Source organism: Strix uralensis, chromosome 33 (genome assembly GCF_047716275.1).
Source record: "Strix uralensis isolate ZFMK-TIS-50842 chromosome 33, bStrUra1, whole genome shotgun sequence".
Taxonomy (NCBI): Eukaryota; Metazoa; Chordata; class Aves; order Strigiformes; family Strigidae; genus Strix; species Strix uralensis.
Genome location: NC_134004.1, coordinates 3,393,504 through 3,418,645, shown reverse-complemented (window position 1 = coordinate 3,418,645; position 25,142 = coordinate 3,393,504). Strand labels below are relative to the sequence as shown.

The window sequence follows — 25,142 nt, the reverse complement described above, 5'->3', positions numbered from 1 at the left end:
GAAAAGGAAAGCCAAAAGCTACGTCTGTGCTGAAGTCTCGTTGCCTGGCCCCGTGGAAAGCTGCCTCCTGCCAAAACACACCCCTGGTTCACCCACCCCTGGCTGGGGATGCTCAGGCTGCCCAGAGGAGATGGGCCGGGGAGCAAGGCGCGGGGGGAGCAGGCACTCACGGTGCAGGCTGAGGGAGATGTTGATGGAGCGCTCTTCCACAAAGCCCTTCAGGTTGGGGATCTTGGCACACTTGAGGATGGTCTGGGAGGCACTGTCGCCCACGTGGACCCAGCACACCGTGTCCTCAATGTAGTTGAAGTCCATCGCCGTGGTCTGCTTGGCGCTGGTGGGGGTGATGTTGGGCACCGGGGCTCCACTCAGGTAGGTGGCCAGGATGTTCTGGGAGTTGGCGATGAGCAGCACGGGAGGGCGGTCCACAGGCTCTGGCGAGGAAGGGAGGCGAGAAGGGCGGTCAGGGCAGAGCACCGAGGCTCGTGGCTGCAACACTGCGTCAGCCCGCAGCCCAGCCCCGCTGCTTCAGCCCAGACAAGACCGTGACAGGCAGCACAGCACAGGCGAGGGTGGTAGCCCAGGACGGAGCCAGGGAAGGGCCCCCTCAAGTGAAGAACCAGAGATACACGGCATGAGGCCGCGGTCTGCAGAGCTGCCCCGACGCAATGCGCCCCTCCTGCCGGGGATCTCACCGTTCTTGGCTTTGCAGGACCTGTTGTCAGGCTGCAGCAGGTACCCTTCGACACAGCTGCACGTGTAGGAGCCCTCCGTGTTGGTGCACGTCTGGCTGCAGGTCCCGTAGATGGTGCATTCATCAAAGTCTGGAAAAGAAGGCAAAACCCCCGAGATTTGGATTAGCAAACATCTCTCCTCAGCTGCCTCAAGAGGCAATGAAGGTTCCCCCTCTCCTCCGAGGCAGAGCTGCAGGGGAAGGGACGGTCCCCGTGGCTCTGTGGCTTCCCCACGGCCAGCGTCACCCTGCGACACCTGCAGCAGCCCCCAGCATCTGCTCCAGCATCAGCGGCAGAAGGACAATCCCTGCCTCACAGCGGAGCCTTTCCAAGGCCTAATTACCCACTGCCCCTCCCCCCCACTCTGCAAAATCTGCACCCAAATTTCCAGTCTGAATTTCTCTAATCTTCAGCTTCCAAACCCCTGGCTCACACACTGCTCTTTCTTCTGCTAGATGAAAGAGCAGTCTCCACCAGAGCGCTCCTGCCCCAGAGGTGCGTGCAGGAGCTGATAAAGGTCCCTTTCACCTCCGCTCAGATAAATGAAAGAGACGGAGCCACTGCAATCTCTCTCTTCCAGGCTTGTTTCCAGGCATCGCATTGATCTGATCACTCCTCGCTGACCCTCTCCTGTCCTCCAGCATCCTCTCCGAGGCACAGACACCGGGAGCACATATGAGCCCAGCGATGGCCCCTGACTCCGCACACAAAGGCACAGCCCCTTCCTCACTCCCTCCCAATATTCCTCACTCGGGCGTTCAGGAGCTGCAGCCCCACGGCAGCAGGGAGGCAGAGTCCCACCCCGACACCCCGTGCTCCCCGCTGAAGGTCGGGGGCTGCCAAGCCTCAGGTCCCTTCAGCCGCATGGCCAAGCCCCAGCACCGTGCCGGTGGTGACAGCTCTGCCCCCCCACACCGACCTTTGCAGCTCCTCCTGTCCTCGGCCAGCTGGAAGGAGTTGTTGCAGTAGCAGGCTGGTCCGCTCAGCGTCGGCACACAGTGGTGCTGGCAGGCCAGGGCTGTGCAGTTCGCCAGTTGTTCTGAGGAGACGGGGGAGATGCAGGAGAGAGGATGTCACCACTGTGCGAGCAGGGACAGGATGGGCGCCCAGGACCCAGCGCTGGGTGAAGGGGACCCCCAGTCACCCCACCAGGCTTTGCTGGGGGCCTCCACACTCCTGGGTGGGGAGGGAAGGACCCAGACCCTCTGCAGAGCGGGGGGAGGCCGTAACGGATACGTGGCGGCTGCACAGGAGGGTCTGAGCAGCCCCAACCGCCCCCCAGAGCTGCTGACTCAGCAGCGCTCCGCCGGGAGCCACTGCACAGGAGAGCAGCGCGGGACTCGGCTCTGGGGTATCCTGGGGGATCCCAGAGAGACTATGGGGCGAACTCATCCGCCACGTCCTCTCCGCAGCATCTTCCCCCTAAGCAGGGCTGCAGGGGGCCCGGGGGCCGCTCCCTGCCAGCGACGCGGCGCAGGCAGCAGAGGACCGGCCGGGCAGGCAGACACACCGGAGAGCCCGGAGCTGGCAGCCGCCCACCCCCCTGCAGAGGGGGACCAGCACCCCAGCGCCAGGGTCAGGGTCACAGTCGGGGTCACGGTCAGGGTTGGGTGGCCCCGGGGCAAAGCTGGGGCCAGAGACGCGGCCACCTGGTCGCCGCCTCCCGCAGCTTCATTGCCATTAGCGGCGTCACAAACACAGTGAAGCCCCCACCTGCCCGGCGCTGCCCCGGGCCCGGCGAGGCCAGCGCTGCTCGCCCACTGCTGCCGACCATCAGTCATTCAGTAAGGGGCCTCCTCAGCCCGCTGTGAGGGATGTGCCGGGGGTTACGCTGGGTTTTGTTTCCTCCCCTCCTTTCCTCGCCCCGCCTGACCCGGGCACTCCGGTGCTCAGAGGGCGTTGAACTGGGTCTCAGCAAATCTGCCAGTGGAGGGGAAACAACAGCCGCCCAGCCACGAGCCTCTGCACACCAAAACCATCCGGCCCTTTCCAACCCCCCTCTGCAGCGGGGCTGGAGGGGGAGCAGCACCCAGCTGCAAAAATCCTGCCCCTCACATGTGGAACGTTCAATAAAGCAGGCAGGGCCCAGCCAGGGTGTTCACGAGGTTGATGGGCTTTGGCAGGCCCAGCTCTTCACTTCAGATTCTTGTCTGACGCACCCCATGCATCCGAAGAAAAGAAAAACCCCCACGAGTGCCGGGTCTGCAGGAGGGGGGTGGAGGCTCCAATGGCATTTTCGCCCCCGTGAACGTCTGCAGGAGCCGCTGAGGCTCCCCGGCGTGTCCCCCCATCTCCCCGGAGCCGCTGAGGCTCCCCGGCGTGTCCCCCCATCTCCCCGCAGCGGGAGCGAGCGGCCCCGGGCAGGGGTGAGGGCAGCGGGACGGGCACGGAGCGGGGTGACAGCTCGTCCCCCCAGGCCCGGGGCGGAGGCAGGCTGGGGCTCGCCACCAGCTGCGAGGAAATGCCTCCCCGGGGCGGCACCAGCAGCCGCCCCCCACCCGCCGGGGGGCAGGGGGGACCCCGGCACCCGGCACAAGCTCCCGCGAGCGCTCACGTCCCTGACGTGCCCAAACCTGCGAGCGGCAACTGTCCCGACACGGGGCTGGCCCGCACCCAGCCCTCGCCTCGTGTGTGCTGGTCACGTGCTGCCCAACTCCCAAAAATCAGATCCCGCTTCAGTAATGAGAACTATTAGCGAAGTATTAATTGTCAGCTCGGGCACAGCTGCAGAAGCCGCCCCGGGCTCCTCCCAGGGGAGCCGGGACACGGACAGGACCCGGCGGGAGGAAGGGAGCCCTTGGGGGCAGGGAGAGGCGGGCAGGAGCCGGGCAGGAGCCCGCAGCCCCAGGCAGGGGAAGGGCTGGGGGGAAAAGCGCTGCTGCTCGCCCGGAGTCTGCAGAGACCCAGCTCCCGGGGTCAGCCCAGGACACGCGTTTCTGAGCGGCTGATCTGCACACCAGCCAGCCAGCGCACGCTGATTTAGGGAGAGTTTTCCAGCAGGATTAGCAACCGGGGACAGGCCAGGAGGGGGGACAAAGCTCCTGGAAATTAGGAAAAAAACATACTGGTATCTCTTATCTGAACCAGAACCCCAGCCCTCCAAGCTTTTAAACCCAGGAGACAATGCAGCTATTTAATGGCCTGCAGGCTCAGGAATGACGGGCATTTCACTTGCAAGCGGCTCTGGCTAATCTCTGGATCTGCTACCGGCCAGCCCGGTGCCACGAGGGGAGCAGGAGTGCGGTGGCCGCTAAACAAAACCTGCCAGAAATGGGGACAAACGGGGACCTCGTGACTCTTACCGCGGCAGGGGAGGGCGGGAGGCAAAGGCAGGATCTCGCGGGGCAACCCCCTACCCACGGCCCCTCTCTGACCAATGTCCCCCCGACACCTACCCCGGCAGTGCGGCCCCTCGTCGGAGCCGTCGAAGCAGTCGTGGAGCCCGTTGCAGAGTTTGCTCATGTGAATGCACAGCTCCGTGCCCAGGCAGTTGTGCTCGTTGGGCTGGCATCGAGACACCTTGCTCTGAGGACCTGCGAGACAGCAAAAGGCAGAACTGTCACCAAAGGAGGAGCGTGACGGCTCCATAATCCCGGAGGAAACACCCAAAACCTGGAGGGAACCCTCAGCCCCCCCATGCTGCTCCGCCGGGGCTCCCCAGCAGTGACCATCACCCGGCCTCGCACAGCGAGATTTCGGGTAAAAACTCTTAAGGCAGACGCAGGCGTTCAGGGAACCCCACGTTCCCCAGGATGTTCGTGGGAAGGTTTCTGCAGTGGCCAAGAGCAGGCAAGCACCGGGCCGGTGGCGCTTTGATTCCCTCTGCCCAGACTCACGTCAAATCCTCCTTGATTTGGATTCCTCTGCCCAGCATGTGCCCCGCAGCACCCACCTAGCAAGGCCAGTCCCAAATCCTCCCGGCTCCCATGGCACCTCGAGGCCAGAAAAGGCCACCAGAGAAGGCTCAGAGCAGGCTCTGCCCCTCCAGCAGCCCCAGGAAGCTCATTCACAGACCCTGGATCTCTCTTTCACAGCAGCCGGGACGCTGTGAGCGGAGGAACAGCGTGACCCATCGGGGTGAACCTTCCCTTCTCCGTCGCCTGCCAGCATGTGGCCCGAGCGGGACCATCGGGCGAGCAGGACGGAGGCCCGGAGCAGCCGGGGCGGACGGGGACCCCCCGCCCAGCCCCAGAGACCCGGCAGCAAGTCAGGTTGGCAGTTGGTGTGCCAGGGGAAGGTCACCCCAGACCTCAGCAGCCCCAGGCTCCCCGTTTCGAGCCCTCGCGGGTCACGTCCACTCCGGGCTGCCCAGGCACACAGCTCGGGGCACCCCTCGCTGCTGGGAGAGCTGGGGGCACGTGGGGTCAGGCTGTGCGAAGCACCCCGAGCACGGCCACCCCAGCTCCCCCCCGCGGGTGCCCACACGCTCCTTGTTAAGAGGCACTTTGCAGGCAGGCTTGCGGGGGGTCATTAAGGACCAGGGCTGCGCAACACGAGGAGACTTAATCTCCATTATTAACTAGAAAAATTACAAAGGAAACAAAGCTTTATTTTTAAGCTTCTCTGAAAAGAAGCATGGCATTGAGACAAACAACAAAATACACATAAATCGATTAACATCCTGAAACCCCATTAAAAGCTCCACCAACGTCCTGGCTCCAGCACTGGCACAGCACGGGTTCGGTGTCAGCAGCCCACCAGCACGGCTCTGCAAAGCCCGACTCCTGCCACGGGCTCTCCTCGCCTCCCTGGCCCCGACCCTGAGTTTCGCTTTAGGGCTGAACACGCAGCATTCCGCCAGCTCTCACTGGAGCCACCGATGCGCCTCTGCTGAGTCAACGGCAGCACACGGGCGAAAACTAAAATGCCATTTTATGGGGAGACAGTGGCTGTTTGTGCCTTGCCCCCACCTCGGCAGGGCAGGCAGCACGTCAGCCCTGCCGGCAGCGGGGACAGCAGCAGAAATAGCTGCCCGAGCTCCCCACGGACCACCCGTCCTTGGCAGCAGGCGACGCGGCAGGTGAGCACCGAGAAGGGCACACGCTGAGCACCTTGTCCAGGCACGGTCCCGTTTTAGACAGCTACTGAGACCAGCGGTCACCTTCAGCTAAGACTCCACCGGTGGAGTTTGGCCTAAATAAGCTCAAACCCTCCTTGGAGAGGAGCGTTACATCACGCGCAGCTCGCGGGGTCCAGCCCAGCGCTGCGTGTGCCAGCACAGCCCGTCCAGCCCCACTCCTGCCCCGCCAGCACGCTCCCGGCCAGCGAGGGCTCGGCTTCCCTCCCCGCGACCCCGAGCTACGCTGGAACGCTCGGGCTCCTGCTCTTAACCTGAACGCGCGGGCTCCTGGCAGGTCCCAATCCAGCCGGCTCAAGGCTCTCGGCAGCACCCGCGGCCATGGAAGGGGCAGCGCAAACCCCGGGAGCGCCCCGGGGCCGGTGGGGTGGACGGGACCTGCCGGCTCTGACCCCGTGGTTCTCCTGACCCTGCACGAGACCCCTCAGTGCGCCCCAGGCAGATGCCTTGGCACACCCACCCCCCCACCCACCTATAGAACAGCAAATTGCTCCTGGAGGAGCAGATGGAGCAGGCTGGGTCTCTCCTCTGCCCTTCCCGAACACACCAAAGCCTTTGCAGAACTAAAGTCCCTCAGGAAATCCCCCAGGAGCCCCCTGGCACGCTGCTGCTCCTGCAGAGATGGGCAGGAGGTTCCCACGGCAGGAGCAGCCCCCGCTGAGGGCACACAACCGCCGTGCCTTGCAGAAAGGTTCCCCAACCTGCTGTGGTGAAAACTTCACCCCCTTTCCCTCGTCTGTTTTGTGCAAAGTGACTAACTCCGGGTGCTGACACATGCGTGTCCCTTCTTGCACAAGAGGTGTCCGAAGAACGGAAACCTAATGGGCTCCAGATGCCAGATCACTCCCCCACACACAGGCTGCGTGTCAAACACGTTCCAGTACATTTCCAGTTAGCGACTGGCCTGGCACTGGGGCAACGGGGTCCTCCAGGATGGGGACATGGAGCTCAGGATGCCCGGGCTCCGTCGCAGCCGTGGGGGACGGGGGTTTCTCCTATTTCCCAGCCCCAATCCAGGGCACTCAGCAGACAGCTCCCAGGAGAATTTCTCACCAGGTGCTGCTTCATGGCTTTTGTTTTTCACAGAGGGCTGGACAACAGCGCTATCTGGGCACTGAGTAATTGCAAATTAAGGGTTAATTAAGTAGTATCAATATATGGGCCAAAAGAATGAAGGCACCGAGATAAAGTGCAGTTCATCAGTCAAAACTGATCTGCCATGTCCATTATTGCCCTGCAAAGAGCCTGGATCAAACTACTTATCACAAACAGGGCAGGATTAATCTACAAGCCACTTTGTTTGCTTTTGACTGTGTTGGCGCACTAATAAATGAGCCAATTTATTACATGTGACAAGCTTGTGGTACACCCCAAGGAGCTGAATTAGACAGGAATTTTTAACCTCTAAAAACCACTCGGAAAAAAAAAAAGGGAGGAAATAAGAAAAGCGATTATCCCTCCTGTAAATGCAGCCCGTAGTTGATTTGGCTACAGCCCAAGGAGACACAGACGTGGGGAACACGACACGGGAGCAGGAGGAGCCAGGAGCGGGACGGTCCCACTCACCCCGCCGGGACGGGGAGAGCGAAGCTTCACGGGCAACGGGCTCGCCCGAGACGCCTCTGAACCCCAGCAGAGCCTCCAGCGCCAGCCCAGTGCGGCGAGACGAGGGATTTGAGACTCCTGAACCTCGGACCAACGAACCGTGTGATGCTGAATCCTCACAAACATCCAGGCTGCGGGCCGGCAGCTCGGCTGTCCCGCACACGGGCAAACCCCCAGCCAGGCCCGGGCACCCCGCAGAGCCCCCGGAGCTCCGGGCACGAGGCCAGGCGATGGCCATGGCTCAGCCACGACAAATTAATTTCTCAGAGCCCCTCATCTCCTTTGATCTGCAAGAGGACGGAGGCTCTTGTCCAAGCTTTTTCCCCCAGGAAAGCTCCACACAGTGAAAAAACGACTGACCGGGCAAGACCCAGGTACGAGGCACTCAGACAGACCCGAGCACGGCACCGAGCTTGGAGAGGGAACTCTTCCTGTGCTCAGCTAACACGTGAGCAAAGCCAGCGAGTACTTAAAAGGATTCCCCGGGGAGGAAAACCTCGCACATAATAGACAGCACTTCAAGAGACTCTGACATGAGTACATTAGTGCAATGTAAATAACCCTGCCACGCTGCCAGGGCGCGAAAGGGTGCGCCAAGCAGCATGCGAGAGCCGCGTCTGCAGCCTGCGCTTAAAAAAAGAGATTAAATAATAGTAATAAAAGTCATTCTCTCCCTGCCAAAGAGATAAGGAGGATGAGAGCCTGCCGGAAGCCCCGGTGCCAAAGTGGCGTGAGAAAAGCTTGCCTGGCAGTCCCAGAGATACCGGGCTCCGCGCCCTGCGTGTGCCAACAGGTCGGGCTCCACTCGCGTGAGCCTGGGCAGGAGCAGGCAGGCAGCAGGCAGCAGCCTCCATTCACACCCTGTGCCCATGGGAAAGGCACAGGCGGGGGCACCAGCACCGCGCCGAGCGCTGCCCGGCCGCCGGCACGGGGGAGGCGGCAGCGACGGCTGCTGACCCCAACCTTGGTGTCCCGGAGGATGCAGCGTCCCTCTCGTTCCCTCCTGGGGCTACTGCGGCCTTGGGGCCTAAAGCAGGAACCTGGGGAGGGGGAGCAGAGTCTCTCAGACAGGTCAAACCCCCCCAGGTCCCCAAACCCCAGCAGTTGCCTCTGAAGCTGGGGAGGGAACCGCTCCCCAGGAAAAGACCATTCCAAAGTTTGGGGTCTGTGGTGGTGGTGGGAACTCGCGGGCTCTGTCCCGCGCACGCAGGGAGGGTGAGGAGAGAGGAAACACTGGGCTTTGCTCTACGCCTCGCAGGAGGCTCCCACCGGCCTGTCCTAGAAGCACCGAGCACGTCCCAAGGGGCAGACGGGAAGCGGGGGTCCTGCGCCCCCCAGGGAATGACCGGGAGCTGTGGGTGCTCAAGCCTGTGGGCGGACACGGGCACGTCCCCAGAAGAGCCGGACGCTGCTCCCGGACCGGGCACCTCAGCGGCTCGTGCGGCGCCAGCGCGGGGAGCGGCGAGGAGCGGCGCTGGGGGATGCTCAGCCCCGCTGCGAGGACACCGACACCTTCCAGCTCCCCCCAGGGCCACGGGTTCAGCTCTGCCAGCCCCCACCAGCCGGAGGGCAACGAGGAGGAAGGCGAAAGAGGGAGAAACATCCGAGGGGTCCATTCTCCGCTCACCCGCTGGTACGGCTGGGGGGCGGTCGAGCGAGCGCAGACACGCACAGCGAGCGGAATACGTCAGTCAGGACGGATTTCTTCCAGCCGGGGAAGGGCCTCCGAGTCCTCCCGCAGTAATTTTCCAGGGCTGCTGATTGACTGGAGCCAGACAGCCCATCCCAGCCCCCTCATCCCTCCCACGGAGGGGACAGTTGCATCATTTTGCCTTAAGAAATAAATAACCCCGGTGCTGAACCAGAAACTGCTTTGGAGACCTTTATGCCTGAAGCAGGAGTCTGGGAGGGATCTCGGGACTGCAGGACGAGAGGGTTTTGCTGGTCGCTGGTGGGCAGCGGCAGGGAGGAACCCAGCCGTGGCCGTCCTGCCGGCCCAGCACCTCGGGGCTGCTTTCCTGGCACAGCAAAACGACCGGACGAGGCTGCTCCTGCGAGGCAACACGCGCAGCACGGCCTCGAGAACCCGGGCCATGGGGAGAGGCGGTTCCTTGCTCCAGCACAGCCGGAGCAGAGCCCAAGGCCCTGGCCCGCTCCCCTGCCCAGGCACCCCCCACCCCTGCGCCCCACCTCGCCCAGCCAGTTCCCGTTTGCTTCTGGAGAGGCCCAAGTGCCCCACCTGAGGCAGGAGCATCCCCAGGGCCACCGGCACCGCTGCAGCAGGGCGGCTCCAACGGCCCAGCACAAAACCAGTAAAACCAACACAGTGTCCCAATCCAAACCCATCTGGCGCTGCTTTTGCTGTTCCCCAGGACGCCCAGCGACCTCCTCCTTCCCCCCAGCCCAGCCTCACCCCAAGCACCCGTTCGATGCCGGGCACCGGCGGCACGGCCGCAGCCCTGCCCAGCGTCCGGCTCATGGAGTCCTCGCCTCCAGGGCTCTGCCTTCCTCATGCAAATCAATTGGGATGGAAACAAAAAATAAATCAGTGATACCCCGCTCCCAGGAGACTGTTTTGTTAGGAAGGATCAGGGCCCCAGAGCCAGCGGCCCTGGGAGCAGTGGCTGGGGAGATAAAGGGAGGACGGACAGATGGACGGCTTGGGCTCCTGCCCCGGGTGGTCCCCACCCCCCCAGGTGCTGTGGACTCCTGGTACTACGGGAGAAACGGGAGCTGAGGTAGAGCAGTTGTGCGATGCCGCCTGTTCGGGACCCTGGAACGACCGTGCAATGAGAGAATGGATGAAACAAAACCAAAAGAACACGATTAGGAAGGAAAGGCATACATACATATATCGGGTGATTCATCCGAGCCATCCGGACAATCCTTTTCCCCGTCACAGCGCCAGCCCTTAGATATGCACGTAATCTGATCTTTGCATGCAAACTGTTTAGGGCTACATGTCTTCGGTGCTGGATGAGAAAAGAAATAATGATAATAAACAAGATCAGTTTCTTCCCAAAGACAAGTAATTTAAAAAAAAAAAAATTAAATTAAGGACTAGATTGCTTTTAGTTTGATTTCGTTCTAATGGCTCAGCAAAAGTTTTAGCCTGGCATCAGATCCATCAACCTTGCCCCTAAGGAAAGGAGAAAATTTAAACTGAAGCATTAATTACACTGGCGAGAAAACAGGAACCGAGATCCATGATGCACTAACAGATTTTAAAGATCATTTAACTTGGATGAATTAGCTCCTGGGAGCCAAAGGCGGTTTATTTTCTATGGTAGACAGTAAAAAAGACAGGAAAAAAATAAGAAAACCCAAATGAGAACAAATTAAAAAGTAACATTTTTAAATCACAAAGACAGCACCAGCAGCAGGACGAGTTCTCCATCCACCCTGCGCCCAGGAAACACGCACGTGCATGGCCGGGATGGTGCTCAGGGGGGGTCAGCGACCCTGCACCACCCTCCCAGGACACGCAGAAATGAACCAAAGGCTTAATAAAAACCAGCAGGAAAACCTAAAGCCCAGAGCGCAGAACCGGCCTGAGCCCTGGGCACGGGAGCAGCGCTGGGAAGAGTCCCAGTGCAGCTCTCCCCCACCAAAACTGGCACCTCGAGGGGGCTGCGATGGGGGGTCACCGCACCCCCCAGGGCAGAGGCTGCAGTGGGGGGTCACTGCACCCCCCGGCATGGGCTGCACGACTCCCCCTTCCCGAAGGGCTGAGGTTAGACGGGAAGGCAGCAACCCTCGCCCGCCCCCGGCACTGCCGCGCTGCAGGCACCGAGGTGGCCGATCTCGTGGCCAATCTCTTGGTCAACCCACAGCAGCGGGGGAAGCACCAAATGTGAAAAAAGATGGAGAGAGATATCTATCTCTCTCTAGCCGTAGAAGTAGCACATCCGGGGCGGCAGAGCCAGCGGCTCGAGGCGATGCCAAGGCTCCGCCGGCAGCAGCTGAGGCCAGAGCTGCAGTGGGGAAGGGTCGGAACACGGTGACGCCGTCCCAGCTCTCGACCCCACCGGCCGTGCCGGGGGCTCCCGGGCGAGGGCCACTGCCCCGGCCCACGGCAGAGTCCGGCGGCTTGAGCTGTCTCCTGTCAGCGTCTCCCCTCCTCCCCAGGGCTCTCTGCAGCGGATGCTCCCGCGCCCGGCGCAGCTTTAGCTCCCAACGGCGAGCCTGAGCCCTTGGGAAGGCAGGAACTCTTGGAAACCTACGAAACGCAACTGTGAGTGTTTGTTAAAGGCAAAGGCACTCAAACACACGCAATTCCCTAAACATTTATCTTGTGTCATCCCCAGTCTTCTGCTAAATTCCCTGCTCCAAGGATCCGCTTAACTTCCTGCTCAGCCACGGAAGGCTGCATCTGCCTCGCCGCAGCCGCGCCGAGCGGCACCACGGGCAGGAGCCGCTGCAGCTCATTTCACGCGTTTGGTGACCCAGCTCGCCCTCAGGCTCCTGGCAGGCAGAGAAGGTGCCTGATTCCTCTCCAGCTCCTGCCATGTGACGGAAAAGCCGCAGCCAGGTCCAGGCAGCTCCTGTCCGGCCTGCAGCAGGGCTGCTGCAAGGGAAGAGGAGGGGGAAGGTCCAGTCCCCAGTCCAAATCCTGGTTCCTAAAGGGTGGGAGGAAACTCTCCCCACCGTGTAATGACACTAATTATTCCTCAGACCTGAAAAAGGGCTTTGTTAGATGTCATTTGGTTTGATTGAAGAGTACCACCTCCTACAAACCTCGCTTCCCTTCTGTCTTTAAAGCATCAGCATCGGTAGTGTTGGAGCTGCTGCTTAGAGGGAAAGGCTCGACACCACGACAGGGAGTCGGTGCAATCAAGATGGAGCCCAGACACATCAAAATGGATGAAACACGCCGGAGATGACTTGGAGAACAAGCCTGTCCCTTCCTCCTGCAAGATGTGGCCACACAGGGCTAGAAGCTTGGGGACAGGCGCCTCCGGCAACGAGCTCCCCTCCGAAGCCGGCGCTGCCGCCCCCTCTTCCTGGAGGAGCTCATCCTCCGCCTCCATCTCCCAGCCACAAGCGTACCAAATGCAAGAATCATTAAGAAAACCACAGCAAAGGACTGACACTCCCTTGGATTTCCTGCTCTCCCTCATCCTCCCAGGTCTCCACCAGCCACAAAGTGACCTGTGGCTGCCGCAACCGCCCAGCTGACCGCAGCCAGCACCCAGGAGCCCAGTGGGCCAACAGCGGCCGGCATCTCCCCGCCGGTCAGGCTCAACTCCGGGCTCTTCCCTGACTCCTGCCCCCAAGGGGAGCGGGCAGACCTACAAGGAGAGGACAAACCCCTGGCAAGTGGTTCCCAGCCCGCTGCCCCATCCCAGCCGCTCCCAGCCCTGCGGGGCTGTGTCTACACGGGACAACAAACCGGAGCCAGGAAAGGATCCTGATTTGCACTGGAGACACCGGTCCTTCAGCATGGAAGACTGGCCCCTCGCTCGAAGGTGTTGTCCCCACGGACTAGCACCTACACCTCGCAGAGCCCCGTCGCCGGGGCTGGCCGCGCTCCCACCGGAGCTGAGCAGGTTCTCCTGCCGCTGGCAGCAGCTCCCCAGGCAGGAGCAGAACACGTGGGATTTCCTCAAAGCGCTGAAACACCGTTCGCACACGCTTTGTCAGGCTGCACGTGTCACGCAGGCCACGTACCCTGCTCACCCCTCGCCACCGCGGGGCACGTTAACCCGCCATAAAGCTGCCCCTGAACCCGGCTCAAACCACCCAAACTCGAGGATGGCTTCGGCAGCGCGAGGCCTCGCGTCTCCCAGAGCGGCTGCGGCTCTGCGCAGGGGGAGGGAAGGGGATCGCTGCCCACTCCGCAGCCGGCTCGCCAGGCTCCTCGGCAACCCCACGCACTTTCTGTTCTTGCACAGCATGTTCCCAGTGAGTTAAATGGCCCCAGGGAAAGTGTCGAGATGCCTCAGTGCCAGGTGGACAATTAGAGAAGGTATCTGTTAATGCATCCTTCACGCGGAGCCAAATTTCTTTGGGAAAGGCCGGCGGCCGCCCCAGCAGAAGCGGCGATGGCAGCGGAGAGCAGAGCTCCAGCGCCGGCCCGAGAATAAAGGCGCCTTCATGCAGCGCACAATGGGCAGCTCAGCGCGGGGCCAGGACAGCTGCGAGAGCCGCCCGCGGAAAACACGTCCCTCCTTGGCAGCCCGGGGAGAGATGCCCGCTGGAAAGTAATTCAACAGAGGGTACAAAACTGTACTAAAAAAATGGCCAAAAAATGGCTATTTGGGTGCAAGAAAGGGGATCCTTCTCCTCCGGTCGGGGGTGGGAGCAGACCCCCGGCTGCGGCACGGAGCTGCCACGTCCCTGGGACGGGACCCAGAGCCCGGCTGCAGCCGGAGCCTTCACCTGGGCATGGAGCAGGTCGGGGAAAAGGGCTGTTAAAGAAACACAACAAAACACATTTCATTTCTGCCTAAAGCAAGAAATCGACACTTCCACTTAAACGGGCTGTTTTGGAGGCTGGTGAGCAGGAGGTCTTCACCTTGAGCAGAAGCCAAATTACCTTCAGTGCTCAGACCAGTACGGTGTGGTGTAAAAACCCAGATAGACTGGAAGCAAACCACAGAAATATTAAAGAACTTCTTCCCCGCGAAAGCTGTACTTTCCTCCCCAGCCCAACTCCTCCTCTCCTCCTCGGGAGGAGGTGGCTGGCTACTGCTTTCCAAAGGAAACGGCGCTGGCCATAAATACGGGCTGGAATGAGCGTGATTTGCAAAACAGATGTTCTGGGGGGAGAAGAAAGCTCGAGAGGGAGAAAAATAAACCCACTCTGCATTCCTCCCAGGTCTCCATCCCCAGCTCCCGCCTCCCCTCCCCGCTCGCACACCCCACCTCGCGTGGCGAGGAGCCTGCCAAGGCCCACCCCCCCCGCGCCGTGCAGGCAGAGCCGGGCTGGCCCGGTGCTGGGGCGCGTGGGCACCCCGAGAACCCGCCCGGCCCCAGCTCGGCCCTGTGGCTCCTCGCCCTGCACCGGCCGGACGACGCGGCAGCCGGGGCCGAGGGGCAGCCGGTGGCCCGCAGAGCCCCGGTCGGGCACCCTGGGCCAGCCAGAGCACCGCGCACACAAGAAAAATCAGCCAGGTGGTTCTGGAGGGCAACAGCCGGGCAGGAAACCATTGGCCCCCGGCGCGGGGGGACGGCGAAGCCCCGGCAAGCGAAGGTGGCATCCACCAAGCTCCTGCCCCGCCGAGCTCACACATACCGAGCGTGTCGGTGCGGCGGGAGCGCCAGCGCACGCCAAGAAGGCTTCACGCCCGCTGAGGGCAGGGGAAGCCGCCGCTACGAGCTGCTCTGCCCCCCGTTACCGTTTTGGCCACTTTTGGCCAATTGCCTTTTCCAGGGGAGCCTGTCCTGTCAGCCGGCTGAGCACCACGTCCCCACCCCACCGTCCCTCCCTCTAGACTCAGCTCTCAAGCCATCCCTGGGCCTGAGCACACCACAGCCCCAAGGTCGCTGTCCCCAGGAAGAGCCGAGCTGTGTCCCCTGCGGGACCCCCCAAGGCGCTGGCACAGTCAGGGGCACCAAGCTGGAGGATCGTCCAAGTCGCCCAATGAACCAAACACAAAAATCAGGGTCACCTTCTTTCATTTTTCTCCCCCACATCGTCCACCCTTTGTCTTTGAAATTTCAGGAAAAACATCATTTGTTCCTTTTCTGTGCTTTCTGGACTCTTCAGATTTCCCAGAGTTTCTCTGCAGCCACAGGACAGACACCAGCCAAGGGCTACAACCCCCTTGGCTCCTTCATGCTCCCTGCTCCAGGCTCTGGGGTACAGAAGCCATGAGCCAAAACCCCGAATCCCTGCAGGGACTCGGCCTGGTGCAGAAATTTGTGCAGAATTTGCAACTGAGGACTAATGCAAATTTGCCAGGTCCTTCGGCTCCAAAAAGCCAGACAGGGTAATAGAGACATTTAAAATAACAAAACCGAGAGTTTGTAGGCACATTTTTTCAAGGGGAAAAGGAAAGGAAGGCTTATTTGTTTGTTTTGCGTTTAAATACAAGATCTCTAAACAGTTCAAATGCATTTTTGCAATTCTTCCATACGGCCCCCTTGAAGGGGAAGATTCAAACCAGACCCCGCTCCAGGACGGAGCCGCCGCAGGTATGCGCTGGGCTGGGGGAGGGGCCCGGCCAATTGCTAAGTAAATATTGACTCTAAAATACATTTATTTTTTTTTCCCCTTTTCCTTTCAAGTCTGCCTATTGCATCTAAATCACGAGGCATTAACCTTCTTCAAAAAAAAAAAAAAAAAAGGACAATTTTGAGAAGAAAAGCCTCCGCTTCGCCAGAGCCATTTGAACCGCAGCGAAACGCCGTTCGCGGGAAAGGCTCCGGCTGGAAAAGCTGCGGGGATGAAGACGAGGGTGGTCAGGGGGCTCCTGAGCGGGTTTGCTGCGACTCCCCTGATTTTTAGAAACACCGAGGAGGCAAGTTGGAAACAACAACCAAAATCCAACCGAAGCGAAGCGCCAGCAGAACCCCCGGCGCCTTCCCTGGTTCTTCATCTCTGGCTCCTGCTCGTCGCCCCCGGCCGGACGGGGGGATGCTCCTGGGAAGCCGCTGGAAGCTCCGGTCCCGCCTCCCCCAGCCCCCTCCCAGGGCACGGCCGGGGCCGTCACCCCATGCATCGGACCCCGCTGCCGGGCGGGATGGGCCCATCCACCCGCTGCCCAGCACTGCCCAGAGCTCCCGCCCTCGACCCAGCCGTCCCCAGAGCCCGACCGTGTGCCCCACCGTCCCCTCCATGCTCCGCGCACCCCCCATCACCCGCCCGGGTGCTCCCCGCAGACTGGGGCAAACTGGGTCCCTGCACCGGGTACCCCGGGGTGCGCCAGGGACCCCAACATCCCCCCTCGGCTCCGGGGACAACACCAGCTCCCGGCTCCCTCCAGGCAGCAGAGTCCCATGGCCGGGGCAGGGAGGGGCGACACCACCCAGGGGTGCAGGGGAGAAGCCCCGGGGTCTGTCCCCGGCACCCACCCAGCGCAGCCCCCCGACACCTCCGCCACGTGCCCCAGGACGGGGTCTCAGCGGCTGCAGGAGCTGCCAGCGCGGCCCCCCCGGACCCAGACAAAGGAGGAGAGGTGGGGGGAGAGGCTGAAGGGTGGGAGACGTGCCCCCAGGGGAGGGTGGAGGCCCAAGAGACCCTGTCCCCGGTGGGGAGGGGGAAGGGGAATAAAATCATATTGTGGCTCCCGAGGGCTGCTTTCATCCCCGAGAGCACCGTGGCCACCTGACTTCAAACAGATCCAGGGGGAGACGATTTAAATGCGAACACGCATCAGGAAATCTGGACACGCTGAGAAGAATGCGCTCCCCCCCTGCCCAGCCCCTTCCCCTCCCGCTCTGCCGTCTTCAGATGAAATGCATTAAAAAAAAAAAAAAAGGGGGGGGGGGAAGGGGGGGGGAGATTTGCATTTTAAACCAAATTCAGAAGCTGGGAGATCGGCGCTGGAGTGTGATCCCCCTCGTCCCCCTCCTGCCTCTGGCCCCTTGGAGAGGTCCGCAGAAGAATGAGCTGAAAAATGGCAGGAGATGGAACCAGATGAAACGAATCCACAGCATTTTCAGAACTGGAAAAAAAAGAGCTTGATCACACAAAACGTGGTGGGGAGGGGCAGAAGGGGCAGGCTCCAGCCACGCAGTGGAGGGTGTTTCAAGGAAGAATCATGCTTTTTTGATTTCTTTCTCTTTTTGCAGCTTATCTGCAATTTAAATGAAAAAAAGGAAAAAGAAAAAAAGAAAGAAGCATTTGCAGCCAAGAGAAAGGGGCTTAAGTCCTCTCAGTGCAGTTGGCCAGGCTGAGCCACCCCTGGCCAGCGGCCATCCCCGCCGGGGGACACCCCGCTCCCCCCGCCAGCGCCGGCCCCTCTCCTTCCCCAGAGCAGGGGCGGGAGGGGCAGCGGCTGCGCAGACACCCCCCCCCGCCTCCTCTACCTGCTCAGAAGGTTTTATTCCCTTTATTTATTCTAGCAATAAGAAGCGGGATGTTTATACCCTCGGCAGTTGGGAACCCAAACAGAATGGAGTGTTCTGCACTGGAGGCCGTTATTTATGGCTTGTGGCTAAAGCTGATAACGCTCCCTCCAGAGACCGGCCTGCGCCGCCAATAGAGCAATCGCACGTTACAGATTAATAGGCGTTTCATCGGAGTCGGGGCAGGACGCTGCCGGAGCTCCGCGGCAGAGCCCGGGGCCGCACGCAGCCCGCGGGGGCTTTGCCGGGGTGGGAGGGTGCTGCGCTTCCTCCTGCCCGGGACAGGCATCAGCTCGCCAAGGCTTTCAAAGCGCTGGAGCCGGGCCAAAACCATTGGCCTTAATTCATTAGTCAACTCAATTTCGCTGGCTTCGCAAATAAGGACTTTGTCTGAGATGGGGAAACGGAGCAGAGCAGCTATTGTGCCCCGGGAGCGGGCAGAAAGGGCCCTTTGAGAGGACACTCTGCCGGAATAAAAGTCACTTTTATCCCAGAATAATTAGCATGCTCTGAGTACACTAATTATTCCGGCATAAAGGGACTTTTATTCCCGAGCAGCGCGTCCGCGCGGAGAGCTGCTCTGGATTCTGGTCCACCTGCCGGTGTGAACGCAGCCCCGACCCGCGGACGTGGGGACCCACCAGCCACCTTGGGGTGGGCACCCCCGCGGGTCCCAGGCAGGGTGTACACGGGGGGGTCCCACCCTAGCCGAGGCAGGGGGAAGCCGCCCCCCTTGCTCGCCCGTCCTGCCCCCCAGGAGACGCGGGGGGGCTCCAGCAAGAGGGGGGACAAGGACCTGCAGGCCCAGCCCCATCTCCAGGCACCAGGTCCCCTCCCGCGGTCCCCTGGGGACGCCTGTGCCACGGGCAGCATCTCCCGGCTTTGGGGAGGACAAGGTCACGGAGCCCCTGTGCCGCCCGCCACCCACCGCCATCTCTTGCTACTTCAAGGTCTCCCCAGGAGAAAAAACAACCCACAGCAGCACCGCGGCCCTTCCCCACCCCTGCCAGCGCTCCCCCCAGCACGGGGCTTTTGGCTGTCGCCTGCTCCCACCCCAGTCCCCAAAGCAAACCCGACGGGCCCACGAGGACCCAGCCCCAGCGAACCGCCAGCTCCCAGCCAGGGCCGGGAGGAACCTTCCTGCCCGCGGAGGCCGCGCCGGCGCATTCCGGGCACAGGCCACGTGGCAGCTCCTGCGGCGAGGCGGCGGCGCGGGACGGGGGAAGGTTTGAGGTTTCCCTGACAGCGCGCCCCGGGAAGCCACATCCCACGGCGGCTTCGAGGCGGCTTCGCGGAGCTGCGGCCTGCGGCACCTCAGCATCCCCGGGCGGCTGCACCACGCTGGAGCTCATCCCCGCTCCGCTCCCCGGCCACCACGCTGGCCCCGCACTGGCCCTCCCGCCCCAGACATCGCCTGGGAGCTCTGCAGAGCCCGGCAGCTCCGAACCAGAGCCAGGGGGAATCCAAGATCAGAGCAAACCCTGAAGCCATGTGCGGGGCCACCGCACGATGCCTGGGCTTGTCGCTGCCGCTGCTGCTGGGATCGGCTGCGCAAACCGCAGCGAGGCCCCGCCGCATCCCGCCGGCGCCAGGGGCGGGTCCGCACGGCAGCGCCCCGCTTCCAGCCCCGCTCTGCTGTACTGTAAGAGGTAAAGGGAAAAAAAAATCCCTGGCATGGTGAAATGTCCCATCTGTTTGTAACTGGTAAAAATGATTAAAGAGGAAACCAGTACAGCTACGTCTGCTCTGATGCTGCGTCCCAGACGCTACCCTACCCCGTGGCATCTCCACCAGCCTGGTTCAGCTACGCCAGCGATGAACCACTCCCCTGCCACGGCCCAGATGCCCCAGGGTGGGCCCTGAGGTCAGGGATCCTGGTTTGCCTGGTTTTACCTTCTGCAAGTCGCAGAAAAAGAACCTTTAAGATTTTATGCAGCCAAAAGGGTCAAAAAGGGCCAAAAGGGGCTGGGCCAGGCAGGTTTTGAGTGACGATGGCATCGGAGCAGCTGCAGAGGAGACCAAGCTGGTGAGTAAGCACGGGGCAGGCTCCAAATCCACTCGTCCAGGGGGAAAACACGCTCCGGGCCGCAAGAGGAGATGCTGAGCGAGCTCACCCGCAAGGGCCGGGGGCTGCGGCGGGAAGTGGGGCCGCAGCGCGGGCACCGACCCAGGGACGCTGAGCCAGCCCCGGGCCACGGGCCCTGCCAGGAGCAGCCCCTGGGAGCAGGCAGGGGACGCGTCCGCGGCACGGACGAGGCCAGAGGCCCGCAGACATTTCAGCTGTTGTTCTCAGGATCGGGGGAGGAAATTTCTCTCCTTGGAAATAACCTGGGAATCGGGAGTCCCCGCTCAGGGGCAAAGGCAGCGGCCGGCCCCGCGACAGAGGTGCAGGCACAGCCCGACTCTCCGCGCAGCGTTTGCCCCCGGTGCCCCGCAGCATCCGCCCGGACCGCTGGGAAGGCGGCGGCCGCGGGAAGTATTAAACCCAAGTGCTTCCTTTTCCAAACAATAAAAGGCACAACACCACCCGCGGCACCGAGCGCCGGGAGGAAACTTCGCAGCCCTGTCCCAGCTCCCCGCTCCCCACGCCGGCTGCCCAGAGGGACGGGGCCGGCACCGGGCTGGCAGCCACGGCCACAAGCGCTGGCACTTCGGGATCCCGCTGCCCCCCGGGTCGGAGCCGCCCTCAAGTGCCGCATCAGCCGGAGCCGCCGGGTCCAGCCAAGGGGCATCGATGGCGGCAGCTGGGGACGGGCAACGCGCTCGTCCCGGGACGAGGCCGCCCCGAGCAGGCGTGGGGGCACAGAGACAGACCCACCATCAGCGCCCCAGCCTGGCGGAGCGGAGAGGGGCAGGGGAGCGCCCCGCTGCTCCCGGCGCTGCAGCATCGCACTCGTGGCACAAGCGTCTGCGTCCCCGCACAATCCTTGAGGCCACGATATTCAAATTCTGAGCACAGCGCGAAGAGAAAACCACCGGGCACATCCGCAGGGCGCCAGCGCGTGCCGCTGCGGACCGAGGGGCTCTGCCCCCCCTGAGCTGCAGGAGAGCAGAGTCGGGGGAGACCAGGAGGGACTCGGCCCCGAGAGCCGGACACGAGGTGCAGCGCCCCGGCGCAGCCCATCTCGCCAGCGGCACGAGCAGCGGAGACGCTCGGCTGTTCCCCAGCCACAATGAGCCGCTGTGTGAATCCGGGACCCAGCGAGTGCTCGGTCCCCGCACTCAGACGGCTGCGGCGGCGCCTGCAAACAAAGAGCTGCACCATATTAAGTAAATGGACTAGATTGATGCGTTTCAAAGCTCTCAGCAGATTAAAATAACAATTTGCCTGGCAGCCCACTGCAAACAAAACCCAGCCACCCCCAGCAAGGCCAGGGCAGGGGAGGAGCCACGTGACGGCTCAGAAAGCCTTCGTCCTCCCCAGCTGAAATCCTCCTCCTCAGTTCGGTCGCCAAGGGATGGACACCAGAGTCACGAGCCCAGCAGGAAGCCCAAAAGCAGCAATTACTTCCCTCGCCCCCCCACGCCAGCAGCCCCGTTGTTTAGCAAGCGAACCGCACGCTGGGGGTTCACCTTGCCCTTCACCTGCCCGTCACCACAACCATCAGTGCCCGCCCATCCTTGCCACGGTCTCATTTAGAGAAACGGCATCTTGCAAGAGGCTAATTAGTCCACTCAATTAAAGATGCAACTTCCAACTCAATTAGACTCCCTCCCAGCCATCTGCAGTTCCCACTGATGCCTCAGTCCGCACCTTTCGGACATTGCAGACCTGCTCTCACCTTCCCCGCAGGCTGATGCTCCCTGGAGCCGCTGTTGCTGCTCTTGTCCCTCCCCTCAGTCCCACCGGAGAAGCTCCGAGATGGCACAAGGTCATTATCCAACACCTCAGTTGCCAACCCCACCAGCTCTTTGCTTCAAGCAGTGCTGGGACCAACTCTGACCCTGCAAAGCATCTGCATGACTGCAGCTCCAGTCCGCTCCCTTCCCCTGGCTCAGAGAGGACACTGCGAGTCTATATTTAGCCCTAGAAATGGCTGGACTGCGTTGGGGAAAGCAACCTCACACAACAGAATAACATCCAGCAAAACAGTCCTCACGGCCCACCCAGTACTTTTCCTTCTTAAAATAAGAGGCACAGAGTGAAGAAAACAAGAAGTTTGAGCTGAATTAGAAAATGCTGAAAATATTTGCTGCTGCTTGCCGCTGGCAGGTCGGCCTGCCAAGGTACATTAAATGGAAGTGACTGAAAAGTTAAATCAACAGCAAAACCTGGTCTGTAAATAGCTCGAGTCGGTCTTGCACTGGCTTGCAAAATCCGAAGGAGGGGAAACGCGTCCCCTCAACAAGAGGCCACGGTGCAACGGAGCCGGCGGCAGACGGTGCTGGACACAAACCCCCCAGGGGCTCGGCGAGGCCGTGGCACATGCCGCCCCCACCCCAGGCGCCACCGGCCACCGTGGTCACTCACCAGGTCCCACGCTGGGGGCAGCAGCCGTGCCCCAGACCCCCGAGACGGGGCCACCCCCCCCCGGCACGCACCGCACCGGGCCCAGCACCAACGGCACCGGCTGCTCCCCCGGCACAAGATAAAGCTCGTGGGCCTCAGCCGGCTCTTCTGCAACACGGGGCCCAGAAGGGCGCACACCCCCCCACCCCCCGTCCTGGGGAGCAGCACCCCCACAGCGGCGGCTCCCGGCTGGGGCGAGCGCCCTGCACAGAGGGACGCCCCCTCCGGGAGGGGACAGATAAAACTCAGCCCAAGCACAAGGGGAGTCTTGTCCGCCCGGCGGAGCGGGGACCGCAAGACAGAAACAGGCCGACGCATCCACCGCTCCCCGGCTGAGCCAGCCACGGGCCGCCGCCACCAGGAGCCGACACCGTCTCCGGGGAGCCCATTTCCCACCCCGGGGCCGCTGGATCCGGCCGTGTTTCAGCCCAGCCCGCGACTTGCTGAGATGCGCCGGGAGCAGAAGGACTGTGCGCTTGGCCGAGGCGCTGCGGGCCGGGCTGGGGGTCAGCCAGGGGGTCTGGGGGGCACGGGGCAAGAATTCTGTCTGCAGGGTCGGCACGAAGAAGGTGCTCAGCGTCATCTGGGAACTGAAACCATTTCAGCGCCTGGAAGAGGAACCTCCTGCCCCACGACAACGCTGCGGCCTCGCCTCCTGGTTACCAGCGTGCTAATAGTGCCGACTCAGCAGGACCGCAGCACAGCCTGTCCCACCCCCGGCGCTCGACGGCTCCCGAGGGCCCGGCCGTGGCCGCCCCTCCCCAGGCTGTCCCACAGTTTCGGGAAGCACCCCCGTGCACCCCCCCCAGGGCAAAGGGCACCCGCAGAGGCACGTGCTCCTTGCGCTGTTTTGGAGAGGCTCCTCGGGGCCCAAGGCCACCCCTGGGAGCACGGGAAGTCACCCCAAAGGCACGGCCAAAACCCCAAGGGGACCGCGGGCAGACACAGACACAGGCTCAGCTCTTTGTGCCTCCCCGGCCACAAAACCCCCCGCTGCGGGCGCCCGTCCCCGGGGGGAAGGTGTCTGGAACAGGGGCAGTGGGAGCACGCGGGCAGCCCCGCTCCCTGCGGAGCGTCCCCGGCGCTCGCGAGATGGTGGCGAGGCCTCGGCAGCAGGATCCACCTGACAGCCAGAGCAGCTCCCTCCTCCCCGCCACTGGCTGCCGCCGCGCAGGGACGAGCTGTGCAGGAACCCGCTGGCGGAAGCGCGGTACCGGGCAGCCCACGGTGCACGTGAGCGCAGCCCCACAGACCTTCACACGCCCAACGTCCCCGCCCGGCCGCCGCCGTCACCTCGGTCAATGGCAACGATGCTCCCGGTTTCCAGGAGGGCAACCAGCCCTCCCCACCGGGGAGCCACCGACCCAGTACGGGCTGGTGGTGAAGAGGAACCGATTAACGCCGAAGCAGAGTCGGCTCCTCCAGAGACGAGGTGCTGGGGGCCAGGGCCTTTGAGGAACAGGGGGACCAGGGCGGTTTTGCTCCCCACCAGCCCGACGGGTACTCGACGCCGGAGGAAAAGCATCACGGGCTGGAGGGCTCAAGCAGCCCCCGCACCCGCCCGGTTCGCAGGCTGCCACGGAGCACACGGCAACGGCACGGAGAGAAGACAAGGGGCGAGTGGTGGGGCTGAGAGACCCAAGGCGAGGGGGATGCCACAGCTGTTCCCACCTCCGCACCACCCACGATGCCTTGAAACAGCTCTGCAAGCTGGGAGAAGGCAACGCCCCGGTTTCACCCCAAAACAGGCAGCGCCGCCCCGCTGTGCCAGGGACGCTGCTCTCAACGTCAGCGCACATCCCCCGACGGGGAGCACGCGGGACGGGGACGGGGCCCGGCCCTCTCCTCCAGACACCACAGCAGCACGGGGCACGCTGGCGTCCCGCAGCACAGCACCTCCCGCGCAGGGGCGAGGCCCCGCGGGGCTCCCGGGAACCCCAAGCTCCGCAGGGCCGAGGGTCTCCCCGGGATGCTCCACGCGAGGATGCCAGGCACCCTCCCGGCCCCACCAGCGCATAGAGGAGCCCCCAGCCAGAGACCTCCTGCTGTGTCCCCCCAGCAGCCCCCCAACACTCCCCTCTCCACCTCCGCTGAACCCAGCGTGGCTCCGGGCACATCCACGCGCACCCAGGGAAGCGGCACGCACACACACGTGCACACACACGCACACATGCGCACAGGCACACACACGTGCGCACACGGGCACAGGCGCTTCCCGTCGCGCGCGCGACGCTCCAGACCACCAAGGCGGTGAGAGGGAGGGGCTGCACCCGAACACCGCAGCCATCCCCAACCGCAGGTATTTCCACAACAGAGGCAGGACACCCCCGCTTGCCCTCGCTCCTCTCCCGACGGCCGCCCAGCGCTGCCCAATGGCGCACAGGGCCCGGGGAAACGGAGCTCAGGCAGACAGGAGCCCCGCACCGGCGCCCTTTGTCCCCCTGGAAGAGCTTCCCCACCACCACCCCCACCCCCCCACCCCCACCCCCCCCGGACTTTGCCTCCCCCTTCTCCTGCAGCCGAAGCCAGGAACAAACAAACAGCTTCCAGAGCTGCCAACCGAGGCAGCAGGCGTGGGGGGTCGGGCCTCTGGACAAGGATGGGGACCCTGCACCCCACTCCCAGGGGCACCCGGGCAGCACCGGCTCTGCCATGGCCCCCCCCAGCCCCACCGCACCCCGCTCGGGCAGCAGGAGACCTTCAGCTGGGGAAGCAGAGCCCGGCCAGGGCGGCCAGGCCCAGGCGCCAGCCCAGGTGCCACCTCCTGCTTCCCTCAAGCCCCGCCGGCGCAGGGGGCTCCGAGAGCCCCCTCCGCATCCCCCCGCACGCAAAGCCACCCTGCTTCGTCCCCAGCTCTCCAGAGGAGCCCTCGCCCTGCTCGGCCCCCCAGGGCTGCGCGGGGTGGGACGGCACCTTCACCCCCAGCATCGCCCTGCGGGGAGCCCCTGGACGGGGAGGGGGCTGCCGCGAGGAGGGGGCGTCTCTGCCCCGGCTTTTGCCCCGCTCCAGCTCACGGGGTGACGAAGAGGATGGAGGAACTTCCTCCGGCACATCATCGTGCTGCAGCCTCGTTTCCAAAGGCAACGCAGCTTATGCAACGAGCGGTGCCCGTCCCTCCCGCCCCCACGAACTTCTGGATCTGCCACCGCGGGGACGACGCGTCCCAGACCTGGGGTCCCCGGAGGCGGGGGGTGACCCCGAC

At 62.9% G+C, this 25,142-nt stretch overlaps 1 protein-coding gene across 5 annotated transcripts in view; it reads right to left on the bottom strand.

The window, feature by feature from the left end:
* LRP1 (LDL receptor related protein 1) overlaps positions 1 to 25,142 on the bottom strand; it is an 83,196-nt gene that overhangs the window by 56,508 nt on the left and 1,546 nt on the right. For all 5 annotated transcript variants that reach the window (XR_012626794.1, XM_074854064.1, XM_074854066.1 and 2 more), the window contains exons 2-6: positions 10,266 to 10,388; positions 4,130 to 4,267; positions 1,654 to 1,773; positions 696 to 824; positions 171 to 434 (exon numbers count right to left, since the gene is read on the bottom strand). Coding sequence is in view for 4 of the 5 variants with exons in the window: in XM_074854064.1 (XP_074710165.1) it covers positions 171 to 434; positions 696 to 824; positions 1,654 to 1,773; positions 4,130 to 4,267; positions 10,266 to 10,388 (774 nt within the window). In the remaining variant the exon portion in view is untranslated. The remainder of the gene's footprint in view (positions 1 to 170; positions 435 to 695; positions 825 to 1,653; positions 1,774 to 4,129; positions 4,268 to 10,265; positions 10,389 to 25,142) is intronic.